Genomic DNA, 20497 nt, shown 5'->3' with positions numbered 1-20497 from the left:
CGTAGTTGAAGATAACAATATGTAATATAACAACCACTGTTAATTCCTATCATTTTGTTTTGAAACCCCATATCATTTTTAATGTTCTTGCTTTGTTTTGTTTATGTCTGTGATATTGGTATTTTGCTATTGTTCTTTTTTTACTACTCTCTTTAAAATAAAAAAAGATACAGAATTTCAAAAAAAAAAGGTGCTAGGAAATTAACAATGGTTATGTATTGCATATTGTTATCTTCAAAGTAGTTGGTCAGATTACCAGATATAGGCATGCAAGATTAATGAAACAATATAAACCCTATTCCTTTCAATGAACTAATTAAAATTACAGTTTTTATAAGCCATATTCCTTTCAATGAACTAATTAAAAGTACAGTTATCTTAGCTATTATATATATATGTCATTTTTATTGTTTTAGCTCTGTTTTGTTTTTGTCTATGTTGTTATTTTGCTATTGTTCTTTTTTTTAATTCTCTTTAAAGTGAAAAAAAAATTCTGCATGCTTGAGCAATCCCCTGCTTTCTTAGTACAAAAACTTTGTAGCAAGAAAAAAACCAAAGAGCAAACTCCTCCTTGGAGAAGGCTGGGCAGCGGTGGGTCCTGGACCGTGCTGAAGAGGCGCCGGAAAGAGCTGGCAGAATGCACTGCTGAGGGAGTCTTGTGTGCGCGTGGTACCGCCGTTAAGCAAATCGTTCTTGGACACCTCGGGATTTTCCTCAGAGGAGGTGCTCCTCAGTTTCTTGGAGGAGTCCCAGTGTCTTCTTGAAAACATCTGGCGGGTTTAGTAACCAGTACACGCTCTCAGGGTAAAATGGTTTTGTAAAGATGGCACAGCTGTTCGGTGTCCCCAGATTGAAAAGGGCACAAAGTGGCCAGTGAATGACCAATGCTTGTTGCCCTCTCCACGGGACCTCAGGAGGGTGCTCACGTAAACCCACCCCAGCTGCGTGCTTGACCTTTGGAGCGACAGTGAAGGTGGGGCCTTTTGCACCCCTGGCTTCTCACACGGTGCATAACATTACCTGGGAGAGCTCCTCTTGAAGGCAGGGGCACATACTGGGCAGAGAGGGTCAAAGCCCGTGTGGAGGACAAGCAGGCTCATCATGCCTTCAGGCTCAAGAGCCCTCAGGCGCCTCTGCCAACCTGGGTGTCCTCTGCCAGCCTGGGTGTCCTCTGCCCAAGCCGGGGTCCTTTGAAGACTTCAGGGAGTCGAGGGCAGCAGTGTCCCTGGAGCGCAGCTCCCGGCTCCCGGCCTTCTGTGTCTTCTCAGTTCTGCCCAGCCTTGCTGTAAGTCAGTTAGCTCAATTCCCAGGGTCTTTGGGGGCTCGGAAACTGTCTCTGCGCCCTTAGAAATAGCAAACCGTTCTAATCAGTAAGGGGTCAGGTCCAAACAACTTAGTGTTTCTGTGCTAACAACGCAGTAGCTATGTGAAAAAACAGTACATATAAACTGAAAGAATGAATGCTTTCATTCGGAAGTACCCTCAATTACTTGCTCTGGGATGTGGATACTTGCTGGGCACTGCTTAGCTTCTGCCAGCTCATGTCCTCCTCCACATGGATTTTTACCCAGTACTTGCTTTTGATCCCATCGGTCACTGAACACTGAACTTCGCAGGGGTAGGACGTGCTTGTCCCTTGAGAAGAACGTAGTGCTATCTCTGGTTGAAACTGAACTACCCAGGCTAGTGATTCACATGGAGCCGAGCAGATGCTGAGTATCCCCGTACGGCCCCAAGCTGCAGTGCCCTGCAGTGCCCTGTGGGTTTGTGGCAGCTTCCTGGGCATCTCGGAGGGAGGGGCATACGCTGTTGCAGTCTTCGGTGCGTGGAGAGGACACAGCGTCACCTGTGGGGTAGGAGCAGCAATGGTTGATACTTTATCTAGAACATCCAGGAAGGAACTATTCCCTGTATGTCCCGCCTCCACTTGGACTCTGCCCACCCCCGGCCCCGGCTGTGTCGAAGGAGGCTGCCGGAGAGGAGACGGAACCTCTCACAAGCAGAGGGCTCTAGCTCCTTGCTGGTGGGTGGGCTGTGCGGGCACTGCCCCGCGTTGAGAGTGCAAGTCCCGCACAGTGTGGTCACCCCACGGGTAGCCATCAGTCTACTTTGAAAAGCAAGTCTTGGAACACAGCTCCTTCTTGACATTCTTATCGACCCACCGGAAGTTGAAAACGCCGTCCATCGGAAATGCATCTCATGCCTCTAACGGAAAGTGCGTCCCGCTCCGCTGCGCACCGCATGGTAGAGTTCTGCTGTTTCCCTCTGTGCTCGCTCGCACGGCGGCCGGTTGCAGCTCACTGCTGCTGTGCAGGTCACAAGAGCGTCAAATCAGACGTCACCAGCTTAGGAAAGGACTGAATTGAAGACTCAGGGTGTGGCTCTACTGGAGGTGGATCGCTTTCCCACCATTTTAAAGTTGAAAATTACAGATCGGGCCTCAGGGACAGACTGTAGGAGAACCTTTACACTAGGTTTTCACTAGGTAGAAAGTGGCCAGGGAGACCTTTGAACTGGGGAGCCGGACCAGCAACCTCATGCAGCATTGTACATTTTTCTTTTGCTGAAAGTGCCCCATATTTGCTGCCCCTTTTCTGTGACAGCAGATAACTTCCAGCACCCAGTCTTTCAGAGTACAGCTGATGCCAGCAAGGAGTGAGGAGCTAACGCAGGGCATTTTAAAATGCTCTTGTTAAAAACACAGAAGTGCAAACCTCCTGATTAGTCTTCAAGAATGGTTACCCGGGATCAGGCAAGGCGGCAGTTTGTCGTTCGAGTGCAAGACTTTTCCATCATTGGAAGAAATGTTAAAAATTAGTACGTTGATTTAATAAATGCACCGATGGTGCAGTTCTTCTTGGGAAGTATTTTTCATCTTTTAAAACTGTTGAACCAAAGTAAACTATTTATGACTGGTTGTTTTATTTCCAACTTAAAATGAAACACTTTAAAGCAATTTTAGTCCCATTGCTCTAAGAAAAGCTAAAAGATTCTCGTGTCTTAAATACCTTAAACTATTTTTTGTTTTGTTTTTATCTTGTGTAAAATTTTATTTTTATGTATATGTTATATGCAATATTAGGGTACATAGGAGTACTTTAAAATGTGTTAGAGACCATCATTCTAAAGAGAGTGCTTGGGAGTTAGCTGAGTCCCACGCTAGTGGTGTTCAAACTCCCCTCGTCCGGCCCTCAGGGGTTCCACTGAGGCCTCCCCAGGGTGTTTCAGAGAGGAAGACCAGAGCTCCGGGCGGTCTCTGGTGAGCCCTGTGTGTGCTACTGTAGCTTTATTGTTAGCTTTCTAACTTTCTATATTGGGGCTGCATGTAAAAAAGTCTGCCACAAATATTTTTCTAGTTAAGTTTGGAGATGCAGTGTCAGACACGTGGTAATGGTTGTTGATTGTGGCAGCATACGTTGTGGAGTTTTAATGTCGTTAGACCCTAATAAGCGCTGCTCAATCCAGCGAAAGGCTTACCTTCCTCCCCTGTCTCCAGACCTGCTGAGGATTTTCCTCATTCACTGACTGAAAGTCTCTCTTTTGTCACACCTGCTCCAATGATTGGAAAAGGTGAAATAGATCCCAGACGTGCAGGTGCTCTTTTTCTCCCCACGCAGTGAGCACTTCGTCCTTTGTGGATACACAGAAGTCTGGTTGTTCAGTGTCCAGTTGTGTGTGTGTAACTAGCTCACAGGCCTGGGTCACCTTGTCCTCTGATAGGCAGCGATCTGGATTGGTCACCTCTCCCTGCATCTGACTGTAGCCTGGCATTGTTCTCTTATGCTAAATGAGGGATGCAGTACAGTATTGCCTACTTGTTCTGCCTGCTTGCATCGTGACGCCCTCGGTTGTCAGATTGGGGTCCTGGAAGCTCTGTGCCAGAGCACAGGAGCTGATTTCTGCCCAAATGTAGTTATCACAGAGACACACCTGTGCAAAATATAGCTTCTGTTGTTGTAAAACCTTCTTATGTAGAATAACTATTAGTATGGCTTCATTTTTCTGATGTAAAGAGCAATTAGGGAGAGAAAAGGTTATTTTTTGTAAAAAAATACCATGGCGGAAGCATGGGAAGCTGCTTTTTTTAACAGCAGTTCTGACATTTACCGCATTTACTTTTCTACCTTTGCTGCCGGAAAGCCTAGTGCTAGCTCAGGGAGCAGCCGGAGCAGCTGTCCCAGCTCCTGTGTGAGGAGCGGGAGGCCCGGGGGAGGCTGCTGCCCGCGGCTGCCGCAGGGCTGGCGCTCACCTGTGCGCAGGCTGGCGCTCGCTGGCCCGGGAGCCTGGCTTGTGAGAGGGCGATGAGTGGCCTGCTGCAGCCCTGCTGGTGGCGGCAGAGCCAGCGCCTGAACTTGGTTTCTTCCTTGGGGTAACACGTTTTCTGTACGGCCTGCTCCTTGCATCAGCACGTCGGTGTCCTCCTCCTTTCCATGGCCCTCGCTACCTCGTGAACAGGTCTGCAGTTTTAAAAGACTCTTTCAAATCGCTTTTATAAAACATTGGGATAAAATTCAGTGAAGGGCTTTCTGTACCCGTGAAGGTGCCAGCTGGCGCGAAAGGGCAGCCCTGGCAGGGGAGGGGGCACGTGTGGCCGTTGAGACAGTTTCCAGTCTTGAACAGGCTTTAGGAAAACTATCTGGATAAAAAGTTAGATTTTTAAAACGGGCCCTTGAAAATAGTGCCCGGTAAACCACAGCTTCTTACTTTACTATTGCTAAAGACACGTAGTAGATTCCAGTGGTAAAGACAGGCAGGATATTTTCAGGAGCTCTCAGGTTCTGGTATAATGTGTGGATGAATTTGTCTTCCAGAAGAGCATTTGAATAATGAAAACATTTTCTTCGGATCATTTGTACTGAGTTTCACTCTAGAACTTAATAACACTGTAATTATACTTTTCCATAATGAGTTTCCCTGAAGTGACATGGTTTATATAAAATTCTCATGAATTTATGAAAAATTATTCAAACTAATAAATGAAGTAAGCAAGATTATAGGAGCCAAGATCAACATATAAAATCATTTTTATTTCTGTATACCAGGATTAAGTGATTCCACTTATAAAGCACTAAAAAGAAAAAGAGACTTAGGAATAAATTTAACATAAGAAGTGTAAGACACATGGAAAAGTGCAGACTACAAAATGTTGTTGAAAACAACTGAAGAAGACCTGAATTCATGGAAAGGAGTACTTTTACATGAGTACTTTTCCACATGTGTTTTTGGATAAGGAAGCTTAGTATCATTGCAGTACTCCTCAAATTGATACACAGGCTCAGCTCAATCCCTGTTAAAATCTCACCTGGCTTTTTCTCGGGAATCAAGAATCTAAAATTCACATGGAAATGTTGAGAGACTCAGAGTAGCAAACAGTCCTTAAGAAGAGCAAATGAGTCAAGCTTTGCAAAGCTACAGTAATCAAGACTGCCGGTAGTGGCGTGAGGATAGACTTACAGATGTGGGAAAGAATAGGTTATCCAGACATAGCTCTCACATTTATGGTTAACTGATTTTGATGAAGGTGCCAAAGCACTTGATGGGCAAAGAGCAGCATTTTCTGCGTTTCTCTTGGGATAACTGAATCTGCACAGGCAAGCAGGGATGAAGTGATACTCTTAGCTCATACCACACACACGCTACCTCAAGAGGGACGAGAGATCTAGGCGTAGGAGCTAAAAGTATAGATGTTTTAATAAGAAAACAGGAGCAAGTCTTTGTAGCATCGAGCTGAGCAAGAGTTAGCAGTGACACCAGAAGTTTGTGCAGCAGAAGAACAAAGTGGATGTGTCTGCCTTTGAAATCAGACGTGTTAGTGCACCTGAACATACAGTGCAGAGTAGAAAGACCACTCACAGAAGGGGAGAAAACAGTTTAAAATCATCAATCTGGAAAAGGCCTCCTCTCCACAGTATATAAAGGATGCTTTCAACTCACCGAGAAAAAGACAGTTCAGCTGGAAATGGGTGCGGGGTTGTGCGTTCCCTGAAGAGGAAGCCTGCAGAACTTCGGCAGAGGGTGTTCAGGTGGCCAGTGAGCGTTCGAGGAGATGCTCCATGGGAGCAGTGGGCAAGGAGCTGCGAGCCAGGACCACGGTGGGCACCACTCTGCATGTGAGGAGGACTGGGGCCAGAACGGTAAGTGATAACGGCATTTGGAGACGTCGGAGTTGGTGGCGGCAGTGAGACGGTGCGGCCCGTTGCAGTGCGGGCAGGTCTTCCCTCAGAAGGATGAATTTACTACCACCTGACCCACAGTTCCACTCTGAGCTGTGTGCACCCTGAAGAACTGAAAACACGGTCCATACAAAAACTTGTTCATGCATGTTCCCAGCGCATTGTTCAGACAGGTGAAAGGTAGAAAGAACTCAAACTTTACCAGTGGGGGAGTAGATAAAGTAAAAATTTTAAATCCAGTCTGTGGAATACTATTTGGCCATAAAAGGATGAAGAGCCCCTGTCTGCTGAAACATGGGTGGACCTTGAAAACACGTTAGTGGCAGTAGCCCGATGCTAAGTGCCACACGTTGTCCGGTACATTCATTCAAGATGTCCAGTGGAGTCCAATCGAAAGACGCACGAGAGCTCAGTGACGTGAGAGGCTGGGGCAGGCAACAGGGAGAGGACAGGAGTGGCTTCCCATGAGCGGGACAGTGTTTCTGGGGCAGTGAAAGCTGTCTGGAAGCAGGTGGTGGTGGGCGTCGGCTGCCGTACGCTGTGTGCAGCCGGGCACTGCGCTGTCGGGGAGCTGGCCTAGTTACTCTTCCTGCACACACTGTGCTGTGACGTTAGGTCGCGGCTGGGTCAGTTTGTGTAGTCTCTTGGACCCGGTGGTCAGGCAGAACACACGCCAGTCTTCAGAGTGCACAGAGCGGGGTGAATGAGACCCGAGGGAGCTGCCCGCGCCTTCCGAGTCCAGGAAGCCTGGATGGGCGCGGGCTGCTGCATCTCCCCCTGGCGGGACTCTGCGTTCAGCTGTGAGAGTGCTGGTGGCAGCAGAGCGAGCGAGGCACCTCAGGGTCTCTGGCAGACTGAGCGGGCCGCGTGGGTCTGGTTTCCTGTCTGTTGCCCTTGGGAGCAGTGACCTTAATTTGTGTGGGCTTGAACCGAGTGAGCCCTGGGCCTGGTGCAAGGCTGGTCGCTTGTGTTGTGTTGGAATGCTCAAAGGAGAAAATCTTCTTGAAATCGTTACTGTGTCTGGGGCTCTTGAGGTCTGGGAATTGCTGTAAAATGTTTATTGTTTCAGAAACAAAAACACAAGATTAAAAAATTTCCCAGAGCGAAGCTACTGTAAGGAAATCTGTAGCCAGAGATTTCTTAAATACCGATTTGGTATGAAAGGACAAGAGAAGTGTCGTGAATGTGTAAGCAGCTCTCCTTCCCTCAGTGTTCTTGTCCCTGACCAGCTACTGTTGCCGTAAATGTTCGTAGAGTTTGTATTTTAGTGGTCTTGCTGTGAACTGCTGTTTGCGTGCTCTGTCTTAGCTGAGTGTACTCCTCATTTTCTTAATGATTTCAGTCACCAAAATGGGGCGGGAGAAGATCCAAGTGGATTTAAAAGAGGTTTTAACACATAGTAGAGAACAGATGTAAATTCCTTGCAGTAACCGTTCATCCAGTCCCTGAAATAGATTCCTAAAAATACAGTTGGCCTACATTCTGGTTGCAGAAGTGTAACTTTCCTCCCTGCTGTTAAAAGCCCTACGAAATGTGGAAGGCGCTGAGATTCCCTTCTACTCAGACGAGCTTCCCCGGTGCTCCCTGCCCTAGCAGAGGTGCCCGGGGCTGTAGGCAGGACGGGCAGGCTAGAGGACAATGAGGTCATTCCGGGAGTATTACATTTGTCAAACATTGAAATGAAGGGTGAACTGTCTGCTAATAGGGACTGGTTACAAAGCTGAGATGTCTGTATGGACGGTGAGATGCTGTACAACTGTAAAAACACTGGCATGTACCGGAAATGAAACAAAACCTGCTAGTTGAGGAAAGCAAGGTAACAGGTGTGTGTGTGTGTGTGTGTGTGTGTGTATGATGTCACATTTCTAGTGAAAGATGGTATATGTTCATACATGCTTGTCTGCATAAAAAATTTCTAGATGAATACATGAGATTTTTTTATTTTATAGAAAAAAATAAGACAAAATTTCATAACAATAGTAGGAGATGAACAATAGTTAATATATTGCATATTGTTATCTGCAAAGTAGTTGCTCAGAGCACAAGATATGAGCATAAAAAATTCTGCAAATGATGTTAGCACAAACCTTCCTTCTCAATGAACTAAGAAAGTTTTTAACAAGTGATTCCCTTTGAGAATAGTCTTGGTGGTGGGAAGCTGGATTGGTGGGTACAAAGTAGAAATGTTTTTACTGATATTCAGTAGATAGAGGTAGATATAGCTATGTGTGTATGGATGTATGTGTGACCCATTCACAAAGTTGACTTACGAGCTCAAAAATGAGAAGTAGCAGGACACAGTGGTTAAAAGTGCAGATTCCCCAGCGACTCGAGGCTGTTCCTCATACCAGTCGTGAGACCTTGTTCACGGTTCCTCTATGTGCTTTAGTTTTCTCACCCATGAAGTTAATTCTTTTTTTATATATATTTTTTATTTTAAAGAAAATAGTACAAAAAAAGAACAGTAACAAAATACAAACAACCCAAAGCAAGGACATTAAAAATGATACAGGGTTTCAAACCAAATGATAGAGATTAACAGTGGTTGTTATATTACGTATTGTCATCTTCAATGAAGTTGCTCGGATTACCAGATGTAAGAATAGAAGATTGATCAAATCATTAAAGGGAGTAAGAAAATAATAATTTAAAAGAATATTAGAGACAATAGATAGTATCACTAGGCAGGATTGTAGGAACTCACCAATGGATATTATAAATGAAGTTAATCCTTATAAAGCAGTTCTAGCTACCTGTCATCTGGTAAATTTCCGTTATCACTGCTAGTAATAGGGCTGTTAAAAACTAGTGATTCTCACATGGCATCTTAAGTGTCTAATCTCTTGTACCATGTTTGTTCAAAGCATTAACTGGTGCAGCGGATAGACGCGTGTGAGTTTGGGGCTTGTTATTGTCTCGGGCCTGTGATAAAGAGCTTGGGCTCTGCCGTGCCCAGAGGCAGGTTAAAATCCCTCGCTCTGACACTGTTGATTGCCCGTTCTTTGTGAGGTTTTGTGATTGAGTTAATAGGTTACCTTGGTGCGACAGACACTGTCCTGAAGTTTCGATGGAAGGTACTGTATTCTGAAAGACCAAGGCAAAGGTCATTCATTTTCGTGTTAATGTCCCTGGCCCACTGTACATTCACATGGGTCCGTGCCATGCCAGCTGTCACTGTGGGGTCGGGAGAAGCGCACTCCCGAGTGGGCGGCGAGGGTTTTGTGCACTGGTCTGGGGCTACCCATAAGAGCCAGGGCCACAGTTCATTCCAGAATCGGCCTGTGGGGCCCCGACTTGGGGATGGCGACAGGTCCAGATGGTGCGCCAAGGTGTCACGTAGCAGGTGGCAGTCTGTGGTCGAAGCTGTTTCTCCGCTTGCTGGTTCTGCTCATCTTACGGCTCACCAGGTGTGCACAGCGAGTGGTGAGCTTCAAAGACGGGCAGAGCCGGCCACGCAGCTGCTGTTGGGCCTCAGCTCTGAAGACAGCTTCCCTGCGGGGACGGCTGCTGATACTCTCTCTGCAGACTTGGCATGTGGAATCGCAGGGGCCTGACAGTTAGGGACGAGGGAGGGAGGGCAGGGAGATCGGACCCTAAGAGCCCCACAGGTAACTGCGCTTCAGGAGCTGGCACTGTATGCAGGCAGGCGGTGATGTCCACGGTTCTTTAAGTAGTTCAGAATAGTGGGGAAACGTTACTTGAGTAGGGCTATTCTTTCGGATACTTTAGTTAATCTTCAGTTTTGTAAGATTACCATAGTATGACACTTATTGTTTCTGCGAAGTAGTAGCACACGCCTGCACACTCCGCCACTTGGGAGGCTGAGGTAGGAGCACTGCTTGGGCCTAAGGCTTCAAGGCCAGCCTGGGTGACACAGTGAGACAATGTGTAAAATAATAAATAAATAAAATAAAGTAAATGACATTTTTTGCGGAATGTAGTACTCTTCCTTCTATACGTATTTTCCCCCACTCCCCAAAAATAATAAACTAGGAGGTTTTGTATTCAGAACCTTTTTACTTACTGAGTATATTATTTTGTGTTAGCATAAGGTAGGAGGTATACTACAAATCTGTTGGAATTTTAGCAAAAACTTTGCTCAGGTTTCTTACAGTAGCTGTAGGTGGGCCTTTTACCATAAAGACAATGTTTAAAAGTAATTTTTAAATGTGTATCATATTTCCTAAATCACACAAAAGGGTAAGAATCCTGATGTCTTGTGGTGTGGCTGAGCTCAGACACTGTACACTCAAAGGTGCTTTTAACTTGGAGAGGTCCAGGGTGGGGAGAGCCCTCCCCACCCCAGGCAGTGCGGGCCAGGCTGGAGTTGAGGTTTGGCCAGATCTGAGTGGCTTCGCTCCTCCTCACTCTGGGCCTCGTGCTCCTCACTGTGTCATGTGAGTGCCAGTGTCACCGGTCAGCTGTGAGATGTCACCGGAGCACCAGTGTGCCCTCCCGGGTCTCAGGTGGGAGATGGGAGACCCAGGAAGCCTCAGAGATTTGGTACAACACAGCTGACAGGATGGGGAAGATACTTTTCAAATGCTTGTGGGATGCCTCACAAGTGAAATCTTTTGAACCTCCTTTTTATCAGTAATGTCTTTTAGTTTTTTAGAATAGGTTTGAAAGTCATTAAAGTTGAATAGATAAAAAGGACACTACTGTCACCATTTAAAAAAATTCCAGTGTGAAAAAATCTAGCGGCTTACCACTTCCCCTAACACTCACGGGGGTCGCCTGAGCATTTGAAGCTGCAGACAGAGCCCTGTGTTCCAAAATGTTTTCTTTTATTCTCCAAGCCTCATGCGTCAGTGCCTCCACAAGTTGCTCCTGAACTGGCCTTGTGCCCTTCTCTGGCTCCTCCCCTGCTTGCTTCTTCCAAGGCTGCTTGTCAGGAGAAAAGTACCTGCTCCCTGCGCCTTCCCGGCGACTTCTGTTTGATTTGAAAAGTGTTGGTGGTAAAGTCATAGTGCTTATCAGCAGGGATTTAAAAAATACATATGTATGTTATATATAGCTATAGATATAGATATATAGAGATATATTATATCTCTGTACATAGATAAAATATAGTATCTATCTTTCTCTCTGTCTCTAGAGAGAGAGAACACACGGGTTTTGTTTCCTCTGGCCGTAATAGTGAAAACTATTCAGTTTTCCAAAGTTCAAGAAGGTGCAGTTTCTGTACTCCATAGTATAGTCAAAATGTTTTTTGCAAACATGTTTAAGCCTGTGTATGGACTGTTCACTTAAATGTACATTTTCCAGTGTTATAAAACCAGCTTTGCTAGTACACGTCACTCCAGCTTTTTTGCTAAAAGGAGGGAGCATGAAGGATTAAGGCAGATTAGAGCATTGGGATAATATCTGACTACTTCCGTGTGCTCAGAAATAAAATTCCTCCAAATCTGGGTGTTGCCATGGTGATGTTAGCCGACATGAGTTTGGGTCGGTGTGAGGCTCAGGTGGCAGCGGGGGCGATGGAGGAGTCACTGCTTTCTGAATCTGACGTAACCCGGGTGCGCAGGGGTTTCTCTGGTGACACAGCAGGGCCGGTCAGGACTCGATGCAGATAGTGTCTGGGGAGAACGTCTGTCTCCTTCGTGTGGTAGACCGGGCTGTGCCGAGGAAGCAGGGGGCTGTGCTGCACACGGTACCATTCTGGAATGCAGCGAGGAGCAAAGCCGCATCGTCAGGGCTGCCGCTCTCCAAGGCCTGGCTCCCAGGGCGGTGTGTGGTGTGTGGGTGCAGTAACCCAGAGGCGCTTAGCCATTTCCTCGGCGCTGCTGCTCTCTGGGGAGCTCCGGCCTCACGCGGAGCGCTTGAGCCCCTGGGTGAGACGCCCACTACTTGAAAACAGGGCTGGTTCTCACTGACGCTGGGAACAAGTGCTCTGGACTCTCAAGCTGAAAGGCAGAACTGTTTTTATTTATAACAACACATTTTCAGCATTCTAAAGTAGAGAAGCTGATGCTCAGCCTCTGGCCTGCTCTAGGGAGTGGTTGTCTCTTAATGGCTAGTGAGTTATCTTCACTTAGAAAATGTGTTGGGTATTTGAGGGGGTGTCTCGTAGTCACAACACACTAAACTTTCATTGCTTTTATTACTGCCTTAACACTAGAAGTTGGGAGGTAGAGATGAAGTTGGCGTGATGAAGGTGGATGAGGACGCGGTGGTTAGCTCCCCCTGGGAGGTGACTTGCGGGCTTTCACGAAGAGTGGCTGTTTTGAGTGTGTATACAGTGGGGGGAAGTAGGAAGAATCTCAGGAATTTTCCTTATTCTTTTTTCTTCTGTTTGTTTCTAGTCTTTATAACCTGGCTTCACTGGAACTAAGAGAGAACCTTCTTACGTATCTGCCTGAGTGAGTCTTTAAGAGTTTTAAAAATGTCCTTTGGACAGTTGGGGAGGCGCCAGCCTTCCCATAATAGTCCTTCCTGTGCTGTATTTATTGCCGTAGAAAATTCAAAAGGATGAATCCTCCTTTTGAAAACTAGTCTAAGTGAGGAATACTGCATTGCTCAGCGTGTCTAAGTCTTCTAAGCATTTGTTTTGTTTTTTAAATAGCTCTCTTACCCAGCTGCGGAGACTAGAAGAACTTGATTTAGGAAACAATGAAATATACAATTTGGTAAGTCTGGGTCGAAGAGAGACTTGAATATATCTTTGTCCTTAGTTTATGATCCTGGTGTATTTTTGGAGTTCTCTGGGTTTGCTTATAAAGACAGTATTTCTGAAGACACAGCTTTGGAACCCTGGAGTACAGGCTTCTGTTCCCAGAGGTCAGGAGTTAGGATTTGGGTGTGGAGGGTGAGGACTAGAGGTCTGAGTGTAAGTGGAAGCTGCTAGCATTCTTGGGGAAAGTTGGGGGCACTGTAAGAAAGGGGGTCTTGATCTTAAAGAAATAGCAAGCATCCATTATGGAACCCAATTATTCTATGATGATGACTTAGGATTCCATTTTTTCTTAATGGAAGACTGAGAACTGGATCTTTGTGACCACAGCGTTGTTTTTACTAATTTGTTTTAGCCAGAATCAATCGGAGCTCTCTTACATCTAAAAGACCTCTGGTTGGACGGAAATCAGCTATCAGAATTACCTCAGGTAAGTGCAAGTTTTACAGTCTCTCCCCTAAAACAGAGCAGCAATAAACCTTGTGTGCTATCTGCTTCTGCATGGAGTTTGTAAAAGAAGGATGTCAGAAGCCAAAAACATTAATGGAAAAAGCACATTTGGAAAAATATATTGAGTTTTCATCATTCTGCATTGCTACAGGGAAATTGAAAACCTCAACCCACCATTTCTAAAGATAGTAAATATATCTTTTAGCTTGTGAAGTCTATACTTTATTGCTGCCCAAATAACTTAACTTCAAGCCCAGCAGATTTATAGAGTACCCTGCAAATCAGGACCTGTGATTAAGGCAGTACACATTTCTGCTACTCTTTGTGATGTGTTAAATGCTGTGGGATAATTTTGACTGTTGTTTGCCCTGTAGTATTTGTTGTAAAAGCAATATTAAAGCTTTACTTCATATTTTTTCCAAATATAGCTGGTATGTCGTGGTGTTCTTGTTTTTCCCGCTGGTGCCAAGTATGAGAGCCGTGTTGCAGACACGGCGGGGCCTGGGACAGACTCCTGAGCTCTCAGCCAGCTCAGCTCCTGAGTAGGGCCCAGCACGCAGGCCACTTTCTGACCGAGCCCGGAAGATCGAAACCCATCCCCCGAAGTGTAGCGGGCATCTCTGCTCTCCAGCTGTTACTGCATTTTGCTCGTTGGTGTATGTGGCAGCCAGCTCTTTACAGCGAGAACATACATGTCATGATGTAGCTGCTTGCATTTTAAAGTAGTTCAGGTGCTGCCCTGCTTGGCTGTGCCCGGTCGGAAGGGGCCGTGTGCCTCGGGCAGGGAATGCAGCTTGAGTGAAAGGAAGCACTCCAGTAAGCGTTCAGTGTGGTCCCGCAGCACTGAAGTGAGTGTGATGTCACCCGTGACGGGAGGCACTCAGAGGCTAAGTCTGTTTCTGAGATCTTGGGGCCGTCGGGAAAGGGAGCTGGATCAGCAGCTGTCGTGGGCAGGGTTTGGCCACTGTGCGTAGTTCTGAAGGAAATATATGGGAAAGCCTGCCTGAGGAAGGCTGGTTCCTTTGGAGCCAAAGGGTGGGCCAGGTGCCGCAGAGGTATCAGGAGAATGGTAAGGCATCAGCTACGGGACAGGCCAGGGCCAGAGGGTGTGTATGTGCCAGCGCATTTACGCGGCTCATGTTATAAATGATTATTTAAAAATCTCATTTGGCCCCATATTATAAACTTGTATTAAACCAGGACTAAAGATACCTTAAATCCCAATCAAAATTATTTCCCTGTCTTCAGTGGTGATGGGAAGAAAGGGATACAAATACAGTGTTAAGAAGAATTGGTGAAAAGTGGAACAATTTCAGGGGAGTGGCCTGACGCTAGTAGAAATGTAGCTTGGTTTTCTGTAGACGGGACGTAGGAGTAAGGTGATGGAGCGTATAGTTGCGTGGGAAATCTGGAAGGAGTGACTGGGACCGAGTGAGATGCCAGTGGCAGAAGTGGTACTTCCATAGCCCCGGGGAGGTCTGGTGTCTTCTGAGTCGAGGGGTGGTATGATGTACGACCAGGCTGTGGCTGTTCCCAGGGAGGCCGGGGAGAAGCGATGTGGAAAGGAAGAGCCAGAACCAGCTTCCGGGAGGCAGAGTAACAGTCGGGGGAAGAGGGCAGTGAGAGGAATTTGATACAGGGCAGTGGGAAAGCAGGAGAGGGAGAAAGTCGCGGTTGGGAGTGGGAGACAGGTACATCTCCGGTGGAACGGCAGACTTGCCAAAGAGCTTTGCCGGTTCCGAGAAGACTTCCTGTCAAACCATGTGCATCTCTTTTCTGTTGATGTTGAAGATAGCAGTGTGTGTCCTGGCTTTGCTGGGGAGCAGTTGCTTTGGTGTTTATGTTAAGTGGGTCGTTTCTCATCAGAGAAAATCCCAGGCCACCCTGAGCTGTAAGCTGCTTACGAGTGATCGATTCTGACGTGGAGACTTGGGTTCTGGTGTCATTATTATTTTCCTCTAAGTGTGTGGCTTTGTCCTCCTGTGTTCTCTCTCAGTGCCAGTCTCCTTGTGTATCCTGTGAGAGTGGCTCCTTGCCTGTCTGAGGTGGCCCGGGTAGTGTCCCTTCCCGCTCGGAGTCTGCGATTTGCACAGCTTCTTACTTTCCTTGGAAGGGAACCAGGAGTTTCCCCGCCTTCACAGTTAAAGATGCATTGCTTGGGCTTTGGGGTTTGATTCTGAAAAGGTGTGGGTAGCATGTTCCTCTGTACTGTGACCCGTGTAAGCCTGACTTGCTCTTTTTTTTTCTCTTGATACAGGAAATAGGAAATCTGAATAACCTGCTGTGCTTAGATGTCTCTGAAAATAAGTTGGAAAGACTTCCTGAAGAAATCAGTGGCCTGACTTCATTAACAGATTTAGTAATTTCCCAGAACTTGCTGGAAACAATTCCAGATGGCATCGGTGAGTACTAGGAGGGACAAACTTCTACAGGGCTGCCTGGTGTGGTCTCGAGCCCTTGAGCTCTCGCTGGCCTTCTGGTCTCTGTTCTTAGGTGTTGGGAATATTGCTTCTGAAAGTCTTGTTATTGTTGTTATTGGTTGGTTTTTTCCCCTACAGATCGAACTCCCGGGCTTGGCCCAGAGGTATACCCGCTCTTCTTCTTGTTTTTATTTTGAGTGTTGCTAAGTTGCCTAGATGGAAATTAAACTTTCAGTTCTCCTGCCCCTGCCTCCCCGAGTGCTGGCATTACAGAGGCACACCGCCACACCTGGCTTGTGGCGTGTTTTTAAAGGAGGAGAGCAAAGAACAGCACAGTTCGGGTTTCTCTTTATGCGAGTGGTTTCAGCATCCTGATTTGTTAGCAGTTACAAGTATTGTTACCTTTAAGTATCGCCGCATCCATCTGCTTTATTCACATCTTGTCCCAATGACTTCAGCGTGGATTAGCCCAAATAATGGGAATGGTTAAAGCGTATGAATGATCACTGAGACATTTCCAATTCCGCATCCCAGATCCTTTATGAGAAAAGAGCATATGACCTTGTGTGACCTAGGGAAGGGGCTCCTAAAAGAGGAATGGCTTCACTGAGGTCTTTTCTGATACAGTGAGGACCGTCTTAACCATACCATGCAATTTTCTGTTAAAATAATCAGTCCACACATTTCTTTTTCTAGAAAGGAACTCAGTCCAGTGTGAGAAACTGAACATAAACAAGAAATGCAGAGATTGTTTCAGTAGGCCACAACCCCTTAGCACTTACAGGAAACGATATTTGACCATCGATTTGTCACAGGATTGTGCTTTTAACTTTCACTCAAAACATCAAAGGAGTCTGTGAAAGATTTATAGTAGTTGGAGAAGCGGTGTGACCTGGGCCAGCTTCCTGTCTGGTAAGACAGAATGGAAGCGGTAACTGCTAATCACAGCGGTAACTGCTAATCACAGTATGGTGGGAATGCAGATGTCCCACTGGTGTTCATCAAAGCTGGTTGGACAGTGGACAGGGATTTTGACTCTGTTTAGAAATGTTCGCCAAGAATCATACATGGCATCTGAAAGCGACGGTAGAAACCGCGTGTTTGATACCTGGGAGAGGAAGAGGTAGCAAACGGGAGCTGGCTGACTTCATGTGTTTGTCTGTAGACTTATTACATCTTCTGGTTCAAGTGGGGAAAATGGAAGGATTGTGTTATCTCGGTCTCATTTAAGGAGGAGGTTTGAAAAACAAAGGAATTGGCGACAAGTTTGTGTGGGCTGCTCAGTGAAGCCATGCGTGCCCAGTCACTCGAGGATGTGCTCATGGGGGAGTGCGGAGCTTGGGTGAGGAGCCTCCCCTGTGAGGGCCGGGTGTGCCCAGCAGAGGCTTCTGTCTCCTGGTAGCGATGGTGGGTGGAATCCTTCCGGGACTATTTTAGTCGATGGTTGATGCTGCTAAACAAAGAGTTTAAGAATCGCTGAGTTCTCTTACCTTGCCCTGTAGCTACACACCCAGTGAGATACCCCTTTCATCGTGTCCCATCGTCCAGGGCTGTGTCTCTTCGGCCCCTGAGCGTGAGCCCTGAGGCAAGTCTTCCTACCGCTTCTCAGGTGGTCTGCCTTGTTCTGCAGCCTCCCCTGGAGGGATCCTGCCCCTTCCCGAGTCACTGTCACCAGAGGTGATTTGTGAACCACACCTGGTGTTTCCGCATGGGGCATGGGTCGTGCAGGGAAGGGGCGGTCTTCCTGTACTTCAGAGCTCCAGCTGTGAGGGTGCGGCAGCAGCTCCTGCCCGTAAGATGCGCACAGGGCCAGCTGTCTGTTCTTGCCATTTTCTGGCTTTGACATGGTATTTGTAGGTAGTACTATTTAAAATGACTTGTTTCTAATTGCTGACTTTTTGATGTTCTGAAGAAATTATTTTAATTCTCAACCTTTTGTACTCAGATGAAAGCGGTGTAACACAGCGGGAAAAGCTGGGTGGGGGAAAATAAGCAATGGTTCACAGCAGAGCAAGAGCAGCAGATGGGAGATACCAAGTGGTGAGGAGGAAGACAATTGGAACTAATGAGCTGAAATACTGTCTTTGCAGGAAAATTGAAGAAGCTGTCGATCTTGAAGGTGGACCAGAACAGACTCACGCAGTTGCCCGAAGCCATCGGGGAGTGTGAGAGCCTCACAGAGCTGGTTCTTACGGAGAACCGGCTCCTGGTGAGTGCGGTGTGCACTCCGCGGGGGGACTTCCTGGGCTGCGTTCTCCTCCTGCCCTGAGTGGACACAGACTGGTTAAGCGCGTCAAGCCAGCATCTTCAGCATACTCCTTACAGTACAGGGACTCGGCAGACCCCTCCCAGAGGCCCCTGCAGGCTGTGGCTGGAAGCCGCAGTGCCTGGACGCGCTCGTGGCTCTGCCGGTGTCCTGAGCCGCCCCCAGAAGCAGGATCCTTTTGTTCTCTCCCAAGTCCTGTGGGCACAGGAGAAGAGCAAGAGAAGAAAGATGGGGGCTGGGGCTGGGGTGCAGGAGGCCAGTGAGCTTCTGCCAAGGCCACTGCCCCTCCGTGCTGGACACAGAGTGGGCGCAGCGGCTGCCGGGGTGCCCTCTGCAGCACGGAGAGGGCCGGTGCCCGCACCCGCTGGGTGGCTCAGCCGGGTGGTTGCAGACCCGGTCTGTCTGCTCGCCGCCGGCGCCCCTGCTTCCCCTGTCCCCTGTGGTCACTTCGCCCCTTTCCCTCTGCGGTTGTCTGTGGCTGCCGTCTTTTTATCGGGGTGCCTTCCCAGGCGCGCTCCCCCTTTGAAGAGGAAATACTCTGTTTTCTCCTCGCTCTCCCCTCTGCTCCCCGTTTTCATTGTGTTGCTATTCTTTGTGCCCTGCCTTTCCCCCTCTTTCTCCCTGAGCAGGGTGAGTCGTGCTCTGTTGGTGAAAAGAGCAAATGAAGACAGCGGGAGAGGGATGGGAGCTCAGACTTGGTAGTTGCTCAGATAGTCCTGCGCTGGGGCGGCAGAGGGGCCCACGAACACGAGCAGGAACCAGAAGGACGCTGCTCGCCCCGCCCCCTGCAGGCTGCCTGCTTCCTGTGGGCCCCGCTTCCCACGCCAGGCCAGCTCGCCTTTCCTTTGCCCCCCACACCCACCTCTGCCCCGGCCTCTTAGCACCAGCCCCTGGTGCTGGCTCCCTGCCTCTGCAGTCCCTGAGGCCACCACCCCAGGGTGCTCTTGAAGTGGCGGTCGGAGGCGAAGAACATGCATTTCTTCTTGACCAGGTGCGTCCTGGTTCCTAGGCTCTGCCTCTGACTTCAAGTCTTTCAAGCATAGACTCTTGTTATCGAGGAGAATTCGGAGTGTATAACTCTGTTTTCCCCAGGTGATCATTACAAATAGCTGGTCTTCAGGAAGAACTTTGCTTCTCCTGCTGGATTTTCTTCAAGTCTTTGAAGATATCTCTTTTGCTGGGAACCATATTAAAAATATGTGATGAATTAATAATATCAACATTATTTTAACAGACGTTACCTAAGAGCGTTGGAAAACTTAAGAAGCTGAGCAACTTGAATGCAGACAGAAATAAATTAGTGTCTTTACCAAAAGAGGTATGTGCTCTTAGAAAAACAATCACATGATAATAACTACAAAGAGTTAATGACATGGGATCAACAATGCCAAAGGTATTTGTAAGGTTTAAAAGGCTTACATTTCGAGGTGTGAGTATAACGCTAGGTAGAGAAACTATATCAAAGGACGGCCATGAGGAACATGATGAGTTGGGAAAGGACAGTTACCGGATTTTAAGTGGAGAAAGAGATGGCTTAACACCTGAGGCTTGCTGTACAGAGAACGGTGACACTATCAGCAGAAATGGGTAATTTGGAAGTTTGGCAGAGGAAGTGGAAGACTTTAGGTTTGACTGTTGAATTTAAAGTGAAATGAAACTCTGTCCCCTAAACCACTGGGGTTATGAAAACGGACCTTGACCAAGCCTGGTCTCTGGGCAGAGATTTTCCCGGGGGGGCTTCTGTCTTGGACGAGAGTGAGTGAGCGCCTCACAGAGGCTCCCTGGAGGCTGGGCCAGGCTCACTGTCACCCGAGGAGGCAGTGACTGTCCTTTGTAGAGAGTGGCTTCGGGCCTGGGAGGGATCTGCCTTCTATCAAGGAGGTGGAGGTGCTGAGGATGTGGAGGAGATCCAGCTGGTGCGTTTGTGAAGAAGGTTTACCTGACCCTGGGAACTAGAAGGCTTGTATCTTACTAGCACTGTAGCCTAGAACGAAGTTTCGGCCCCTTGTCCCTGCCCATCAAGTGAGTGCCTGGTGGGACGCCCCTGCCAGTCCTCAGACACAAAGGTTATTTCTTCGTATGGTGCCATCCCTGGTCAGGCGCGGGTTTCTTCCTGTTTCTCTTTTCGGCCCTTTCTAGCATCTGTCCTGCGGTGGTTGCAGAGCTTCCCTCCAACCAGCTGGAACTTGAGGGCTGTTCTTCTCCCGGGGCACCCATGTTTGGCCCGGCTTCCTCGCGCCGTTTCTTGCCTTGGTGTCTGCCCACAGTGCCCCACCTCTGCTGGGGGAGGAGGCCGGCATTCCTGAATGGAAGCAGGGCGCACTGCTCACAAATGTGGCACGTTGTACTCCGATACGTCTTTAATACAAGCACCAGCATCTGAGTAAAACTGCCTGCGGCAGAAGAACATCTCAGCGAAGTTGAGACACAAGGAGATTCCCCTAATCAAAACATTTTGGTTCCAGTCTCTAAGCGATAAACCAAGCACAGCTGATACTCCGAGCGTTAATTTTGC

General features: G+C 47.6%; 1 protein-coding gene across 1 annotated transcript in view; it reads left to right on the top strand.

Moving 5' to 3' along the window:
• The window catches only part of Lrrc1 (leucine rich repeat containing 1), a gene marked incomplete at its 5' end in the record, with an annotated part of 69852 nt that overhangs the window by 31922 nt on the left and 17433 nt on the right, over positions 1-20497 (top strand). Inside the window, 6 exon segments of the mRNA XM_013510755.1 lie at positions 12479-12535; positions 12739-12802; positions 13202-13276; positions 15554-15698; positions 17807-17925; positions 19217-19300. Coding sequence (XP_013366209.1) covers positions 12479-12535; positions 12739-12802; positions 13202-13276; positions 15554-15698; positions 17807-17925; positions 19217-19300 — 544 coding nt within the window.

The sequence above is a fragment of the Chinchilla lanigera genome, unplaced genomic scaffold, assembly GCF_000276665.1.
Source record: "Chinchilla lanigera isolate Chin_1 unplaced genomic scaffold, ChiLan1.0 scaffold00010, whole genome shotgun sequence".
Classification (NCBI taxonomy): domain Eukaryota; kingdom Metazoa; phylum Chordata; class Mammalia; order Rodentia; family Chinchillidae; genus Chinchilla; species Chinchilla lanigera.
Note: the sequence above shows the minus strand (reverse complement) of the source record. Positions and strands in the feature narration are given on the sequence as shown.